The sequence below is a fragment of the Periplaneta americana genome, chromosome 13, assembly GCF_040183065.1.
Source record: "Periplaneta americana isolate PAMFEO1 chromosome 13, P.americana_PAMFEO1_priV1, whole genome shotgun sequence".
Classification (NCBI taxonomy): domain Eukaryota; kingdom Metazoa; phylum Arthropoda; class Insecta; order Blattodea; family Blattidae; genus Periplaneta; species Periplaneta americana.
The window spans coordinates 103,309,597-103,329,698 of record NC_091129.1 but is presented as its reverse complement, the minus strand read 5'-3'; the positions used below and the strand labels follow the sequence as shown (position 1 = coordinate 103,329,698).

At 33.2% G+C, this 20,102-nt stretch overlaps 1 protein-coding gene across 1 annotated transcript in view; it reads left to right on the top strand.

Moving 5' to 3' along the window:
- The window catches only part of LOC138712196 (cholecystokinin receptor), a 35,455-nt gene extending 19,213 nt beyond the window's left edge, over positions 1–16,242 (top strand). The window contains exons 5-6 of the mRNA XM_069843708.1: positions 5,147–5,336; positions 9,103–16,242. Of these exons, the coding sequence (XP_069699809.1) occupies positions 5,147–5,336; positions 9,103–10,046 (1,134 nt within the window). The 3' untranslated portion in view covers positions 10,047–16,242. The remainder of the gene's footprint in view (positions 1–5,146; positions 5,337–9,102) is intronic.
- The last annotated feature ends 3,860 nt before the right edge of the window (positions 16,243–20,102 follow it).

Genomic DNA, 20,102 nt, shown 5'->3' with positions numbered 1-20,102 from the left:
TGTGTTTATCAATGAACATTGCGAAATGCTTACAGTATCTAAAGAAGCTACGCAACTTCTAACAATGTGTTTATGAATGCACAATAAGAAACTTTTTTCAGTAACTATAGGAGCTACGTAACTTATAACAATTTAGTTATCAATACACAATAATAAGTATGTATTGTAACTGTGGAGTCTACGTAATTTCTAACAACGGTTTTTCTATGCACAGTAAGAAATGTTTATAGTAACCCTGGAAGCTACGTATCTTCCAACATTGTTCTTATTAATGCACAATAAGAAATATTTATATTAACTATGGAAGCTATGCAACTTATAACATTCCGGTTATCAATGCACAATAAACAATATTTATTGTTTCTGTGCAATTTTGTAACTTTTAACAATGGTTTTTAAATGCACAATAGGAAATATTTATAGTAACTGTCGTAGCTATTTTTGTTCTAGCAATGTCTTTATCAATGCGCTATATGAGAAATATTTACATTAACTGTTGAAGCTACGTAACTTTAAACAATGTCAGAAAAGAATAAGAAATATTAATTGTAGTTGTGGAAACTACATAACCTCTAACAATGGTGTTTCAATATACAATAAGTAATTTTTGTTGTGACTGTGGAAGATACGTAGCTTCTATCAATATGTTTATCAATGCATACTATTAAGAAATAATTAGAGTAACTGTGGAAGCTACGTCAGTTCTAACTTCGTGTTTATCAATGCACATTAAGAAATATTTATAGAAACTGTGGAAGCTAGGTAAGTTCTTACAATGTTTTAATCATTGCACGTTAAGAAATGTTTATAGTAACTTTGGAAGCTACATCACTTCTATCAATTTCTTTATCAATGCACATTTAGATATATTTATAGTAACTGTGGAAGCTACGTAACTTCTAACAATGTGTTTATCAATGCACATTGAGTAATATTTATAGTAACTGTGGATGTTATGTAACTTCTAACAATGTGTTTATCATTGCACATTAAGAAATGTTTATAGTAACTTTGGAAGCTACATCACTTGTATCAAAGTCTTTATCAATGCACATTTATATATATTTATAGTAACGTTGGAAGCTACGTAACTTCTAACAATGTGTTTATCAACGCACATTAATTAATACTTATAGTAACTGTGGATGTGATGTAACTTCTAAAAATACGTTTATCAATGCACATTAAAATATTTAATGATGCACAATAAGAAATATTTGTAGTAACTGTGGAAGCTACGTAACTTCTAACAATGTGTTTATCAATGCACATTGAATAATATTTATAGTAACTGTGGAAGCTGCGTAACTTCTAATAATGTATTTATCAATGCACATTGAGTAATATTTATAGTAATTGTGGATGTTATGTAACTTCTAAAAATATGTTTATCAATGTACATTAAGATATTTAATGATACACAATAAGAAATATTTGTAGTAACTGTGGAAGCTACGTAACTTCTAACAATGTGTTTATCAATGCACATTGAGTAATATTTATAGTAACTGTGGATGTTATGTAACATCTAAAAATACGTTTATCAATGTACATTAAGATATTTAATGATGCACAATAAGAAATATTTGTAGTAACTGTGGAAGCTACGTAACTTCTAACAATGTGTTTATCAATGCACATTGAGTAATATTTACAGTAACTGTGGATGTTAAGTAACTTCTAAAAATATGATTATCAATGTACATTAAGATATTTAATGATGCACAATAAGAAATATTTGTAGTAACTGTGGAAGCTACGTAACTTCTAACAATGTATTTATCAATGCACATTGAGTAATATTTATAGTAACTGTGGATGTTAAGTAACTTCTAAAAATATGTTTATCAATGTACATTAAGATATTTAATAATACACAATAAGAAATATTTGTAGTAACTGTGGAAGCTACGTAACTTCTAACAATGTATTTATCAATGCACATTGAGTAATATTTATAGTAACTGTGGAAGCTGCGTAACTTCTAACAATGTATTTATCAATGCACAATGAGTAATATTTATAGTAACTGTGGATGTTATGTAACTTCTAAAAATACGTTATCAATGTACATTAAGATATTTAATGACGCACAATAAGAAATATTTGTAGTAACTGTGGAAGCTACGTAACTTCTAACAATGTGTTTATCAATGCATATTGAGTAATATTTATAGTAACTGTGGATGTTATGTAACTTCTAAAAATAAGTTATCAATGTACATTAAGATATTTAATGACGCACAATAAGAAATATTTGTAGTAACTGTGGAAGCTGCGTAACTTCTAACAATGTATTTATCAATGCACATTGAGTAATATTTATAGTAACTGTGGATGTTATGTAACTTCTAAAAATACGTTATCAATGTACATTAAGATATTTAATGACGCACAATAAGAAATATTTGTAGTAACTGTGGAAACTACGTAACTTCCAACAATGTGTTTATCAATGCATATTGAGTAATATTTTAGTAACTGTGGATTCTATGTAACTTCTAACAATGTGTTTACCAATGTACATTGAATAATATTTATAGTAACTGTGGTAGCTACGTAACGTCTAACAATGTGTTTATCAATGCACATTGAGTAATATTTATAGTAACTGTGGATGCTATGTACAGACTGATTATTTAGTCCTGACAGCTCAGTGGCGCGAAAGAGGGGAAGTAATAGGAGGAGTGGGGAGAGTTCCGGATTAGAGATAAGGGCGAGCTGTCGGTAAAGGATTGCGGTACAGTTTAATTGTACTGGAACCATACCGCTTTACCGCACGCATGACATCCGATCGCTCCGAAGGCAAGCGAGTGAATAACCCAAACATCCTTTGGCTTAACTAAATGGACTCGCCTGACCCAGGCTCATATTGCCGGCGGCTGTCAGGACTAAAGAATCGTACTGTAAGTTCAAATAATATGTTTATCAATGTACATTAAGATATTTAATAATACACAATAAGAAATATTTATAGTAATTGTGGACGCTACATAGCCTAACGTCTAACACAATATTAACTGGTCATAGTAACTGTGGAAGAGCTGCGTTGCATATAGCAATTTGTTTCTGGATGCACAATAAGGATGTGTATAGCAACTATCTAAGCTGCGTGATTTCTATCAATGCGATTATTAATGCACAAAAAATATTTATGGTAACTGTGGAAGCTATGTTACTTCTAGTATTGTGCTTACCGATGAACATTAAGGAGTGTTTATAGTAATTACCGGTATGAAATCTACATAACTTCTCACAAGTTGTAGCCTATATTAATGCACAATAATAATTGCTTAACTTTTGGAGGAACTATGTACGACATTCTCTAGAAATGTGTTTATCCATCCAGAATAAAAAAATATATATTATGGTACAATGGGAGCTACTTAACCTCTAAGAATGGGTTTATCAATATACAATAATATTTTATAGAATTGTGGAAGCTACGTAACTTCTAGTAATGTGTTTATGAATGCACATTAGGAATGTTTATGATATCTTTGGAAGCTACAAAACTTTTAACAATTTATTTTCTATCCACAATAGTAATGTTTGTAATAACTGTGGAAGTTACGTAACTTCTAGCAATGTGTTTATGAATGCACATTAAAGAATGTTTATAGTATCTTTGGAAGCTACAAAACTTTTAACAGTTTTTTTTCTATCCACAATAAATAATGTTTGTAATAACTGTGGAGGCTACGTAACTTCAAGCGATGTGTTTTTATGAATGCGCATTAAGGAATGTTTATAGTATCTTTGGAAGCTAAAAAAACTTTTAACAATTTATTTTCTATCCACAATAGTAATGTTTGTAATAACTGTGGAAGTTACGTAACTTCTAACAATGTGTTTATGAATGCACATTAAGGAATGTTTATAGTAACTTTGGAACTGCAAAACCTTTAACAATTTATTTTCTATTCACAATAGTAATGTTTGTAATAACTGTGGAAGCTACGTAACTTCTAACAATGTGTTTATGAATGCACATTGAGGAATGTTTATATGTAGTAACTTTGGAAGCTACAAAACTTTTAACAATTTATTTTCTATCCACAATAAATAAGGTTTTTAATAACCGTGGAAGCTACATAACGTCTAGCAATATGTTTATGAATGCACATTAAGGAATGTTTATAATAACTTTGGAAGCTACAAAACCTTTAACAATTTATTTTCTATCCACAATAATAATATTAGTAATAACTGTGGAAGCTACGTAACTTCTAACAATGTGTTTTCACGTGACAATTTAGAAATTTTTATAGTATCTGTAGAAGCTACATCATTTCTAAGAATTCTTTTATCAATGCACATTACGAAGTGCTTATGGTAAGTTTGGAAGCTATGTAACTTCTAGCAATGTGTTTACGAGTGCTCAGTAAGAAATGTTTGTAGTAAATATGGAAGCTGCGTAACGTCTAACAATTTGTATGTCAGTGCACATTAAGGAATGTTTATATTAACTGTAGAGGCTACGTAACTTCTAACGATGTGTTTCTGAGTGCACATTGAGAAATTTTTATGGAAGCTACGTAGCTTGTAACAATGTGTTTATGAATGCATAATAACTGTTTATAGTAATTGAGAAGAGCTACGTAATTTCTAACAATGTGCTTATGTAGTAACATTGAAAATATTTTAAATGAAAAATGAAAACTCCTCATGTTTTAATCTTCCGGCCTCTTTCTTCATCTCCTCCTGCCGTTACTTTTCCCAAACATCTATTTAATTTTTCTGTTTGTTAACATTTTTTTCTTTTCCTTTTTTTCTCTTCTTACGTTTCTCTTTACGAATTTCCCTCTCTGTTCTTGTGCTTTTACTTTATATTTCCTCTTCTCTTTCTCTTGTTCGTACTATTCACTCCATCTTCTCCTTTCTCATTCCTCAGCGTGAATTATCTTAATGGATATCAGATAATGACTCAAGTTCCAGTAATTCTCATGCGTTTATTTTCAGACAATATTCTTCGCTCAGAAATCTCGTAAGTTGGAACTTAAAGATTCAGTGTTGTAGATTCCGGTTACTTTCTCCAACGATGGCATACAAAGTTGCTACATCACAACAAACTGTCAAGGAATGCTACAAATATGCCGGAGTACAGGGTCTACTATAGTAGTTAACAAGTACAGTGATGTTACAGATGCTGGGCAAAGAGGCGTGCGCAGTGGTACCCGTGTTCTTGTCGATGAGCCTGCTGTCCAACTCCATGGCGCTGTCCTGCATCGCGCTGGACCGCTACCAGGCCGTCAAGAGTGGCGCCGGCAACAGATGGGAGCCCGGTCTCGGAGGCAGTATCGCCATTATTGTGGCCATCTGGATCGTAGCGGCTGGTAAGGACATCAGGGACTTCATGCAGCATCTTTTATTTAAACTTTCTCTTTATACGAATTGTAGAGAAAAATTTTGTAATGGTGCGAAATAGTGTGCACCTTTTCACATAGATAAAAGCTGTCACATCGTAAGAGTACATACATATTCTTTATTAGACACTCTGTGGAAAACCTATTCTCCGAAACTACTGGAAGCTTTTCGTTCAAATTTCAATATCTTTGAGGAAATTCATCATAAAATTATGTATGTAAATGTTAAATACAATCATAAGTGGTATTAAAATAAAAACATTTTTCAATAGCTATAAATCTATTTGATATTTGTTAATTTGCCATTTAGGTTAGCTCAGTTGGTAGAAAAATTAGTTGTGGACTGGAAGGTTCCGAGTTAAATTTCGGATAAGGACACAATTTTCTACTTGCTAACACTTCCAAAATGGTCCCGAGATTGAACTCAGCATCGTATCAAACTGATTGTGAGCAAAAGGTATTTCCCGGTGGCAAAAGACGAGGAGGTCAAGAAAGCATGGACATCTATCTCCATGTCCCAAGCGCCTTCAAAATCATCAGATAAATTGGTTATTTTTAATTTTCTACTTTGTTCCTTTTAATCTCAAGATAATGTAAAAGAAATCATCAAATAATATGATAGTCTTTAATTATTTTCTCACCGCCCATTCAATCTGAAGACACTATTCAGAAATCAAAAGATAAACTGGTAATCGCTATTTACCGTCTGTTTTAATCTAAAGACACTATTCGGACATAATCAAATAATTTAGAAATTTACAGACGCTATTCAGAAATTATCAGATAATCTGGTAATCAACTAATCAACAATGATGTATACATTATTTTAATCTGAAAACACTATTCAGTAATAATTAGGTTTGGTAATCGTTAATACTTTAAAGACGCTACTAAAAAAAAAAGATAATTTGGTCATCATTTATTCTTTTCGTTTCCTTAGTTGGTTATTTATCGTCGCTGTATCAACTACTAGGTTATTTAGATAGGTGTATTGATAGCTAGATGGTATACAGCGAGACGAGGCCGAGGATTCCCCATAGATTACCTGACATTTTCCTTGCCTTACGACTGGGAAAAACCTTGGAAAAGAACCAACCACGCAATCAACGCAAACTGGAATCGAACCCGCGGCCGAGTGTAACTCCGGATTGGCAGGCAAACGCCTTAACCGTCTGAGCTACGCCGGTGAGTTTTCATTTATGTCCCCTTTAAATTAAATACACTTTTGGTAATCGTTTATTCTTTATACGAGTAGTTCTTTTCAATCTAAAGACGCTATTTAGAAGTCAGATAATTTTGTAATGGTTAATTCTTTATTTATCGTCCGTTTTAATCTAAAGATATTGTTAATAAATAATTAGGTAACTTGGTAATCATTAATATACTTGTCTTTCCTTTAAATCTAAAGACACTATCTATATAAAAAACATCAATTTGGTAATCTTTAATTCTTTATTTACTGTCCCCTTTAATCTAAAAACACTATTTAGAAATCAGACAATATTAATAGTTAATTATTTACTTTTCGTACAATTTAATATAGGACACTATTCAGAAATCATCAGACAATTTGGTAATGTTAACTATTTTCCTTTTAACCTTAAACACTGTTCATAAATCGTCAGGTGACTTGATAACTGTTAATTCTTTCTTTGCCGTTGCTTTTAATCTTACACGCTGTTCATAAATCATCAGACGACTTGATAACCGTTAATTATTATTTGTCGTCCCTTTTAATCTCATACACTGTTCTTAAATCATAAGATGGCTTTGTAACCATTATTTATTTGTCGTCCCTTTTAATCTTAAACACTGTTCATAAATCATCAGATGACTTGTTAATCAGTTATTCTTTATTTGTCTTCCCTTTTAATCTTAAACGCTATTCATAAATCATCGGATGACTTGGGATCCGTTCTTTATTTGTCGTCCCTTTTAATTATACACACTTCATACATCATCAGATGACTTGGTAACTGTTAATTCTTTATTTGTCATCCCTTTTAATCTTACACACTGTCCATAAATCATCAGATGGCTTGGTAAACGTAAATTCTTTATTTGTCGTCCCTTTTAATCTTATCAAATAACTTGGTAACCGTTAATTCTTTATTTGTCGTCCCTTTTAATCTTACACACTGTTTATAATCATCAGATGACTTGGTAACCGTTATTTCTTTATTTGTCGTTCCCTTTAATCTTACACACTGTTCATAATCATCAGATGACTTGGTAACCGTTATTTCTTTATTTGTCGTCCCTTTTAATTTTACACACTGTTCATAAATCACTAGATGGCTTGGTAACCGTTAATTCTTTATTTGTCGTTCCTTTTAATCTTATCAGATGACTTGGTAACCGTTAATTCTTTATTTGCTGTCCCTTTTAATCTTACACACTGTTCATAATCATCAGATGATTGGTAACCGTTATTTCTTTATTTGTCGTTCCCTTTAATCTTACACACTGTTCATAATCATCAGATGACTTGGTAACCGTTATTTCTTTATTTGTCGTCCCTTTTAATTTTACACACTGTTCATAAATCACTAGATGGCTTGGTAACCGTTAATTCTTTATTTGTCGTTCCTTTTAATCTTATCAGATGACTTGGTAACAGTTAATTCTTTATTTGTTGTCCCTTTTAATCTTACTCACTGTTCATAAATCATCAGACGACTTGGTAACCGTTAATTCTTTATTTGTCATCCCTTTTAATCTTATCAGATGACTTGGTAACCGTTAATTCTTTATTTGTTGTCCCTTTTAATCTTACTCACTGTTCATAAATCATCAGACGACTTGGTAACCGTTAATTCTTTATTTGTCATCCCTTTTAATCTTATCAGATGACTTGGTAACCGTTAATTCTTTATTTGTCGTCCCTTTTAATCTTACACAATGTTCATAAATCATCAAATGGCTTGGTAACAGTTAATTCTTTATTTGTCGTCCCTTTTAATCTTACCCACTGTTCATAAAACATCATATCAGATGACTTGGTAACCGTTAATTCTTTATTTGTCGGTCTTTTAATTTAAAAGTACTGTTCAGAGTAAGGAGATGATTTATTAAGTGTTAATTATTTATCGTCTCTTTGAACCTAAAGACCTATTCAAATATCAGACAATTTTGTGGTCTTTTTTCTTTACTTATCGTCTCCTTTAATCTAAAGAACTGTTCGTAAAGCATCAGATAACTTGGTAATCGTTAATTCCTTACTTATCGTTCGTTTTAATCCAAAGACAATATTCAAAAATCGTAAGATAACGTGGTAATCTTTAATTCTTCATTTATTGGACGTTTAACCTAAGGATACTGTTCAAAAAATCATCAGATAAATTGGTAATTTCTTTACTGTCTTATTCTTGTCAAAGATAATATTCAAAGAGCGTAGGACAATTTCACAGTATATTTTTATTTATTGTTTTTGTTAGTTAAGAAGGGAATTCAAAGACCACAGAATAATTTTATTTCTGTTACCTCTTTACTTCATGTGTCTTGAGAACTATAGGATATATTTAGGAAAGGTGATGTGATAAGACGAGAATGGAGTAATAATGGAATAAGAACGGCACGACAGAACTTTCCCAGAGCCGGTTTGTCTAACAGAAATCCCATAGAAACTGTTCAAGAGCGAACGTAAGGTATTCTACATATGCTGAGAAGTTATCAGTTGACATATTATGTCTCAGTTCTTCTGTAGTACGAATAAAGATAATATTTTTGTTTCCAGGAATAGCGGCGCCGATGTACAGCGTATATGACCACATCGGACCTTACTACATTGTGACTGTGGAATGTGAAATTCTAGAAGAACCTTACTACTTCTGCACCGTGCCTACCAAAGTCTTCAAAAGCCACTACTTCACCATCGTCTTCAGTCTCATATTTATACCCTTGTTTGTTACGTTCGTCGGATTCTACTCCGTGGTAGCGAAGTACATCTGGAAACAAAGAATTCCAATGACTATCAGATCACACGCACAAACGTCCTCCAATGAAATAAGTTCATCTTCCAACAAGAAGGGCACCAAATTGTTCAAGAAAGCAAACTCTAAGACAGCTCCCAAACACGCTTGCAAGAGCAACACTAACAGTAACTTGGGCTCCAGAAGCACCCTTCTAACGGACAGTTCTTCCGGAACCCCCGTAAATAAGAGGAAAGAAAATCAGATCGCCGTACCTGAAGCCAGTGCGTCAAAAATGTCGCGCTCTGACCAGCAAGTGCGTACCGTTCATACTAAACGCAAAGTACGCACTTTCAAAGTGATCTTGAGCCTCGTTTTCTGTTGCTTCATAACCAGGATACCTACATGGGTGATGAACGTCGCCCAAGCAGACCCAAACGTGAATTATCATGAGGTGGTGTGGTGGCTGGTGCAATTCTGGTGCTCAATGTTAAGTTTGTCTTCAACAGCTCTGAATCCTTTCTTATATTGTTTCCTGAACGAAACTCTCGACTTCACCCAAATTGTTCGTGGTTGGTTTGGTAACATTTTTGGGACTTGTTCTTGTACTGACGGCAACGCCAAGACAAAAGGAGATGGAAAAGAGAATAATATTGAACCTCCACCACCTAATCGTCCAGTAGCCATAGTCCCTAGAGGACCGTATGTGCACAACCCAGATAACAGACTTTGTGCACATTCTACATCCGTTGATGTTAATCACATTTAATTTAAAATTTTCTTACTCTGGCGCCATGGCAACCTTCAACATCATTAAAAATTTGCATGCACCTAAATACTAAACATCATTAAAAATTTGCATGCACCTAAATACTATAAACAAAAAAGTAACTACAAAAAAGTTTTAAATGTAGCTTATGTCCCGTTGTGCTAGTATTTCAATAATATTTCTAGATGTCGCTAGTGAAGGCATAGCTTACGTTAAGTCGGAGGCAAATTAGTGCGTTTTTAAGATAGGTTTTAAGAAGTCCATTTTAGGTTATTGGAATAGGTTAAAGAGGTTTTTTTAGGTTTTTTGTCGCAACTGTGAAAGGGGTCGCAAAAATTTCCTGATTTTTTTTAAATGTATGCTTACAGTCAGTTTTAAATAACATATTTTTTCCCTAGGTGGTAAAGCTGGAATCATTTTCCAATTCACTGTCGTAATAAAAGTGATGTCACTTGTTTTTGGCATAGCTTAACAAAACACAAAATATAACAATTCAATGTTAACGCCAGAATCACCAGAATAAGACAGATTGCACTGAGACCTCAGAAAAGTTCACAGCTTTTACCTGCACACGCAAGATCACAGTCTTCTGTCTGGGAGCATGCCCGAAAACTTCAGGAATTTAAATAATACGATTTTTTCACGGTTCATTCACCTCACGAAAAAGTTTAGTCACTTCTTACCCTTCTACTGGCATGTCATATCTGCCTTCAGTGGAAATTACAAAATACATAAGTCGCAATCAGTGCCCTTGACAAGGTGAAGCCTCTGAAGAACGGCCCGCTATAAAAAGAAAGACGGAATTTCATGTTAGCCATTTTATCCAAAACAACAATAGAGTGAAGGGAAAAAGACCACAGATTGGGTCGCTTTCTCCAGTGCAGAAGAGAATAAAAATTGTAAGATCTATTGAAATTTCTAAATATATTTATACAAAACACAGTAAATATAGAAAAATGCATATTAATTATGATTTAGGCTTTTTTAGTTCTTAAGGTGCAATTTAGATTTTTCTTAGGTTCAACAGAATTTACAGATATGACTCTTATGACCATGATTCGGAAAAATTATCTAAGAAATTATGAGTTTAGAAGTAAGAGAAAAAAAATAGGTAAAAAGCTATAAATCCAGTCTCTAGTTATAAGTTAGACTTTAAATCAGTGTCTACTACGAACCTTGTGATGTGTTCACATTGAAAAGTTGTGAGAATTTCATATTTTATCTTCCAATATAAATCTAGAACGCTATAGAACAATCGTCAGCCCACGATGAAACTCAGACTTAGGCATTTTGTATGTTATAACTAGAGTCCCGCGTTTGGTTACTTTGAGTACGAGTTAGATGCACATGTACATGGGTGCTCTCAACTGTGAACACAACCTCAGTGCAGGTAGAACGGACTCTGTACTAGCTGTAGTCTCTGTATGCAGTTCTTACAAGGCGCAAGTTCGCTCGCGTCTGCAGTAAGTGGCGGCTCGTTTTAAGTGAAATACAATATAATCCGATCAGATCATTTCCCTTTAGTAATGAGTGGAAAAAAGAGAAAGATCTTTTATTAAAAAGGGAGGTAAAGCTTTTATTATGTTCTATTACACTTTCTTACGCATCACATTTTATTTTACAAATAAACACAGTGAAAGTTTTAGTAAATAAATACTGTCTAGATCTCCTTTGGAATAGCTAAAGATAAAAATGAGATATCAATAAGGTGAGACTGATATCAAATGAATCACAATATTGAGAAACCCCCACATGTCCATTTTTTTCACGAAATTGAGTTATATATTATGATTTCGTAATCTAAACATGTAGTCTCACGATATTATGAAGAGAAACCCCACATTTTCTCACCAACTTTTCATTTTAGCTGAAGTGTTAAGAAAAAATAATTTGAGCACAAATCTAGGACCTGAGATGTTTTTTGTATCTCCTGAAAAGTTTAGTTTTCTAGACATGTGGGGTTTCTCAATATTTCGGTTCAAATACGTTGTGCGTGCGAGTTACAGAATTGCACAACATATGATCGATTAGCTAAGAGCATTTATGGATAAATTTGAAATGTAGCAGTATCTTGTAGAACATAGACAACTTCACTTTCCTTGAGTATAAACTATTTTCAAGAGTGATAAGAAAATCGGCTTATCAAATCTCGTAAGACTATACTTCAAGACCTACAGCAGAATTCACTGGTAAGTCTGGAGAAATAATGACAATTGACAAGGAATCGAGATTTTTCTGAAATGCTTTTGGCTTACAACCGGTAGAAGATTCTGAAAGTCTGTAGCTTGAACTCATAAACCTACAGAACAGCACGCCACTCAGATTCCGGCGAAACTAAGAATCTAACTGTCCGTAATGTTGCCTAAGTTAGAATTTCCAAATATAGGCTTACTCTTTGCTTCTAAATATTTGTGCTTGAGGGAGAGTTTAATTCAAGAAAGAAGTGTGAAAGCTCTCAATGTACAGAAAGAGCTCAAAAGTAAGTTTATATCGTTAGCCGTGACATATAAAAATTACTTCCTTGAATTTGTGATTGTTTGCGAATACAGGCTATTACCTTTCTGAGAACAGAGGACTACTCATTAATGTATAAAGACGTAAATTTTCGCGTTCTATGATTCAAGTTAGACATATAAGAAATATTAAAAAATGGTGTAATAATAAATAAGTGTTGCAGCTATGTTTGTTGTATCTTGAAAAGGTTGTAGCCTATACAGTTTGTGTTTCTAGTACTAAACTAATTTACAAAGCTAGGAAATAATACATTTTATTGTGTGTGTTTAAGTACAGTCTGTCTAAAATTACTATAATTATTGTACCATGCGTCATTCTGGAATTCAAATCATGGAATTGATATCATGACCATCTGCATGAGTCTTCTGTCTGGGAACATGCCCGAAAACGAGAGATATTGGGATAGAGTGGCCAGTCCCTTTCCATTATCATTATTATTATTATTATTATTATTATTATTATTATTATTATTATTACTATCATCATCATTACTACTATTACACCTTTGTAAAAATAGTATTTCCCTGTATAACTGTTTATAGATCTAAGAGAAATAGTATGTTTCTACACCCGAGAGAAGATAATACAATGCATTCTAACCAACATAATATTTACATTTGTCCTTCAGGCGAACGTTTCATTTTTTCCTTGCTCGACCTATATTTCAAAAGCCCCATCTAACTCACATATTGTGTGTAAGAGAGGAAAGGATTGCCTTGCCAGCTGCTTTATAAACACTGTATTATACTGCGTGTACTTAATTTCAGAGTAATTTCAGCTTCGAAGTATAGTTATAACCAGAGTTAGGAAGTTGGTACCGAAACTGTTAAGTTGTGTGAGCTTGAACTATATCTCTACCGAATGAAAAGGAGTAGCGCAGCTCTCAATGTCAATAAAACAGTATGATGCTAATGAGTTGTTTGAAAATGCACTGTACAATAATACGTCGTTAAAGAGAATTGGATTCATTTGGAAATAAATACGACAGACTATGTTAAATGAACTATTTCTGCCTTCATACTCCCATATGTATTAATCGCGTCCATTTGTGTACGAATAATGAATTCATGTCACATTCATTTTGTTTCTCCCCCTTTATGTTTTATCAGGACTGGCTGGATTTGAAATGATTTTTTTAAACACACAATTTCAGTCATCCAAGGCCTACTATAATTAATGACGTCACAATATCGACAGGAAGTGGACCAGATTTCATCAATGCCAAGCACAAAAAACGATTCATATCAAGAAAGTTGAAAATGTAGATAAATAACGGCTAATTGTATGATATACAGTATGTTAAATTAGCAACACAGCTTTTTGCATAGAAATGATTGAACCACGTGAAAAGAATAAGGTTCTTATACAAAGAGTCTTAAATTATCTATAGAGCAAATCATAAAAGAAACGCGAACCTACAGAAAAATAAGTGGTTTCATCAATTTGCAGTCTTAAAACTTCAAAGTCTAATGCCTGTTGCCAGTTTCAGAAACAAAAATTTGAAACAAGCTGTACGCTATCGTAGTACACATAGTATACATTTCAAGTCGCCCAAGCAAGGAGTGAGTTACGCATATAATCTACTGTATGCTCTAGTTCAGACCTACAGAAGTGTAGCTTCTCAGAGCGACCGCCTTCGTAACCTTCCTATCTCACCCACCTTTTCTACCAGTGCGGTCATAGCGTCCTAGTTACGCTCGGCTGCACCAACATTCATTCTCCCGGTGCCAGGTACACAGTAAGCTATCAAGAATTACAAATGAACATATAATAAAATCCTTAGGAACGTACCTTTGGAAAGGAAGAGAAAAACGAATGAGGAAAATAAATAAGTTAAAAGACATGTAAAATAAATTTCAAAATGTATGTATGCATATAATGCAAGGTCTACCTATGTATAATTATATCGCCCTATTACTAATAAAACCGATTAAGTCCATTATTGTGTAAAATAAGTTAAGTACAGTCCCCGACTTGTCTTTCCGTGCTTTATATTCTACTAAAATGTAATAAGTCCGAAATGTAGTAGGCAACGAACCAATTACTTTATTTGAAGAATTTATTATGATTTGTCGTGCATTAATAAAGTTTTAATTCCTATTTTTACAAAACTTGCATTACTGGACTTAACTGGTTTTACTAGTAATAGGACGATATGTAAATTGTATGTTGATAAGCGAGTGATAGCTATATGACCGGAGAACAATGCTGTCATTCAACATTGTAACGCACTGCAGCCAAATAAATACACAATACGTGTACTACATTTTGAAGAGAACTGGAACATGACAAAATATAAATCCGTGAAGATGCACTGCTTTCAAAGGAAATGGAAATATGATTTTTTTGTTAGTGAAGAAGACGAAAGAATTGCTTGTTTACTGTGTCCCATCCAATTTATTTCTACTTGTCATTTCAATATTAAACCACATTTCAACAAAGCCCATATTAAGAATTATGGAATAGACGAACTTTCGGGTCAGTTCATTATTGCGAACTGTAGGCCCTAATATTGATATTTATATACTGCTAAATTAAGGACATCACTCGTTGTGTTCATTCTGTATTGAAATGAATAGCGACATTTATATTAACTTTCAAGATCCATTACTTAAATATGCTACAAATTTATGTTTTCGCAGGTGATGATAGGAGGAAAGTTTTGGAAAATCTAATGCAGGCTAGGGCAAAGAAATCTCGAAGAAACTACCGATAGTAAATCTAGCATAATTGTAAACCTTGAAACGAGATAACGCATTATAAATACAATGACTTTATTACAATTCTTTTTGAAAATTACAGTGCGCAAAAAAGACAACAACTCTACGCAGAAATCGATCATCCTCAATAGAAGTGGAGTGAGGCTGACGTCATATTATTTCCCCTTCTTACGGGTTCTGCAGGTATGCTCTAGTTGTATTGTCTAATGTATTTAAAATTCATCACACGCGCAGCACAAAAAGTGGGTTTAACCTAGTAAATGTCCGTCTACTCGTATTGATGTCAAAACATGTCAACGCACCACGAGGAATATTGTCTTAAACTTGATGTTCACTGCCCTTCAGTTATTGTAATGGCAACAGTATTAATTCTTGCGGTAAACACCTCCAGGGCATTCGGTTTATCCTGTATATAAAGTACATAGAATTATTATAACTAATTCCTTCGGATGCGCAGTAAGGGAAATCTTAATGACAGCGAAGTTACCTACAACACGATTTCTACCCTATTTGACTTTCACGGAAAATATCGATGAAAGAAGACCGTTTCTATCTCAGTTATGGTTTTGTTCAGTTTATTAATGTATTTCTATTATCTTGCTCGGCTGTGTCAGTATTCTTACACTAAGTACTATTATATACGAAATAAAAATGTTATTCCATTCTGAAACGATGTCAGTTTCACAAAGGCGGTAATAAATAAACATTAAATCCTTTCATTGTGATAAACGACTTTATTATTCCAGAATGAATGAAATCTGGCACTGTTATCAATTCAGGTAACTATGGAAATGACACAGAAATAAGGAGAAACTAGTGGCTTGTGCACCAAATGCTGCAAACTAAGTTCATTAGACGTTCAAATAAACATTTTTCAGATTTATTTTCAATGAAGAATACCAGACATTCTGGAAGTTATTTGCTTCCATAATAATGAAAGATATTCTCTCTCGAGCCAATACTGAAGAGAACCACGCATATAAATATCTACACCACACCGCCATTAAATATATTAAAAAGACCCAACCCCACTTGATTAATAACAGTAAAAATATTTCATTTTTAATAATATTATTATCTTACGTAAGTTTTATAGCTTTCAGTAACATATATACTATATAGCCGCCACTTAGTAAAATACAGAAATCAAAATTTAGTTTAAGTTATTCTCTACATCTACTTATATAACTCCAAAAGTTTCAGTTTCATATCATCAATATAGCATTAATATGTATAATTAATGAAAAATAGTCACATCATGGCATTAACTGCAATAATATTTCATTTCTCTGGTAATAATGTCATCAAACCACCTCAAGTTATGTAGTTTTTAATATCCAATACACAGCTGTACCCAGAAAATTACACACCACAGAATCGAACCTGTAAATTATTTTTAGTAAGATAATTTTTTAATAACCAATTTAATTTGAGCTCTAAATATGTCAGCATTCTTGCAGATCATGGCCTTCGTGTAATATTGTTTACTGCAGTGTGTGTTTTGTTTTATTCTGAAATGCAATTAGCTAGTTCTCAAAACTGGCTACAGAAGGATTTTGGAAAATAGGAAAATTATGTTGAAAAATTGACATTTCACTGAAAACTACTATTTTTCTGAAACACTTTGAGTTCCAAGCTTCAAAATGAGGGGTCATTTATTAAAATCCGTTAAGCCGTTTTCCCGTAATTTCCATTACCAGTTCAAATTATATATAGATAATGTAATCGAGGGCCATCTGCTATTCTGCTTGACGTTGGCACATGCACTATAACTAATTAGAGTTACACAAGGGGATAGTTAAGGGCAGCCGTGGCGAAAATGAGACTCACGAACACATTGTGGCTCGCAATGATAGTTGTGCATTTCTCTTACTCCCTACCTTCCACAACCCCCACCCTCTCACTCACTGGAATCAAACTCCGTTCCATTTGCTTATTTGTCTCTGACCTGCGAGTGGCGTATCGTCCAATGTCTCTCTCGAAACCAATGACCTCTACTAAAACGAAAGTTTCAAGGAGGATGAGAAGACGCATTTTTTTGCTACCAGTATGATGAGAATATTAAATGTATGATTTGTTCACAAGTATTACGAGGAAACGGTTGTATAACATAAAACAGCATTATACTACATGTCACTCATGAAACATTAAAAGTTAAAATATTATTATTATTATTATCATCATCATCATCATCATCATCTCTGTACGTCGATCCTTTTTCAGCAGATGTACGAATAATGCCGTTAGATTTTCAATTTAAACTCACAGATTTACAATGCGATGTTAAATGAAAGCTAGATGTAAAGACTTGACAAACGTTGAACTTTTCAAATCTTGCCAAAAAATAAATATCCGAAGCTTCGTTCTTTCGCTTGCTGTGTTGAAGCCATGTTCGCTACAACTTACGTTATTTTCAACAATGAAAATAGTAAAAACCAAATTTAGATCACGACTGACAGATAAATACCTTCGTGATCAACTACGACTGGCAGTAAGTGACATAATTCCTGATTTTGAAACTCTGTCGCAGAGACATTCTGAAGACAATTAATAGGTTGTGATAATGTGTCCTTTGTTTTTTTGTTCATTTCTTTCTTCGTTACACGTACTAAACATTAGTTCGTAACCTTATACTGTATAAAATTACATTTGAGTGCTTGACATAAGGAAAATGAAATCCGTTAATAAGTCAGACAGTTGCTTCACTTCCCCTTCGGGTGTCCGCCTCCCTCCATAGGTAATATGCACATTGAAGGTTACACTGTGGCTCGGCGCACGATGACATTTTCGCTACGGCTGGTTAAAGGGCATGAAGCCGAGGATTGTGACAAGGTTAAAGAGCATGTGGCCGTCTCGTGCAGAATCCCTATAATTTCTTTACAAATCGCGGAAAACAGCACTGGATGAAAGAACACTCTCGAGAAATTGATGTTAACATTGAAATTCTTGCGAGTCCAACCACCCTCCCTAAATACTAAATTTATTCATGCAGCCAAATCTCGCGCAAAATTTCGCAATTCTTAGACATTTTCTCAATGAATGACGAGATTATGAGTAATTCCAACATATGGATGAGTTAGGATATTGCGAAGATTTTTTTAGAATGCAATCATTAAGTGTAATATTTGGTTAGGATTCCATTTTGTGAAATAATTTAAAGAAATCAATCTCTTAAACTAATATATCGTACGTCTTCTGATCGCATTTTTATAATCTCTCATGATGATAGAAGTGGCCTAGAAATTGAATGACTACGGAATCCAGATGTACGACTGTTGCTACGACATTCAGTATACAAATAAAATAGAGAGTACCAAACGCAACATTAATTTGACCAGAACTTGGTCAGTAATAGGTTCAGTTTTTGGTGCTCGAGAGTCTCACCAAAATTTACATATTATAATATTTTAAAACAATTATCAGTACCTTTTTCTTTTTGAAGTTAAAAAAATTATCACCCAAATTCTTAATGATTCCCTGCAGATTTTCGTTGTTTAGTCAACTGTTCGAAGACAAGTCTGGACCCCACAAGTGACACCATCAAGGCATCACTCATGAGGCAACTAGGCCAGAATATAATGGTGTAGGGTGGCCAGTTCCTTTCCCCCTCCATTGCATACATCGCCAATTAGCTACTAACATAGGCCTACATGTTACACTAATCAGACTTCAGATGCATACAAACAGTTGTTCTTCCTCTGACACATATCGTCAAGTGAGATGTCTTGCCTGATAATAGATGTACATATCAGGCAGAATCTCAAACAGAGGATTCCCTACAGATTATATAATTTAATTTATACCACTCAGAAGATCGTTATTAATTTTAACTAAAATATTTTATTTATAAGTTTAATTTTAATTTTTCATTCAACGAGGTAACTCTATTAGTGTGATGGGTACGCTTGCTAACACTACTCCCCTGAACGAAATTTTTTACTCTCTATGGTATTATTCCCACTACATTTCCAGTGCATTAATTTTAAATACAACATATATATGTTACAGAAAATAAATTAGTTACATCTATGCATATAAATACTCGTTTGTAAGACTTTTATGTGTTGTAAAAGTTCGATGTATTTATGTTTATTTTCAGTTCTGTAAATTAATTTTGTTTTTTACGTAAAGGAGATATTGTTTAAACAGATTAACACTTCAAACATATATGCCTAAACTTTTGTATAAATTAGCTACTTTATAGAAGTTTCGAATATAGAGTATTACCTATTTATGAAATTATGTAATTTTTTTATTGTTAGCCAAGTTACGCAATGTTATTCAGATTTTTATTCGAATGGCAACATTTTTATTTAATGGTTGAGTTGTTTGGACTTTTTCCATTGCTGATTTTCAAAAATTGTAGCACAGTTTGATACATTAATCATTTTCCTAGTTTCTTCTTTTCAACATTAGATCATTAATGCTAATTTATCAGTTCTATTTTCACAATTCCAGATCATTCAACTGCCTGCTATTTATTCCCTTTCACAAGGCTGATATTTAATTTATTATTTCCCCTCTCCCTAAATATTTTTTTTTTACAAGAACGTTTTAATTTTTAAATAATTTCGAAGCTATAACTTCAATTCTTAACATTAAACAAACTCAACTCAAATATCACATAAAATATTGTTTCCGTAGCATTACTAAATAACTGCAATCATCGACAATTCACCAAAAACTAGGAAAATATTCATCTCAAATGTTTAATATCATGCAATGCTTTTCACTCTTCACTCACCAATGAAGACAAATTGCCTCTGAGCCTCGTGCATTTGAAATTCAACTCTGGTCTTCACTGTCACAATTGAAAACACAA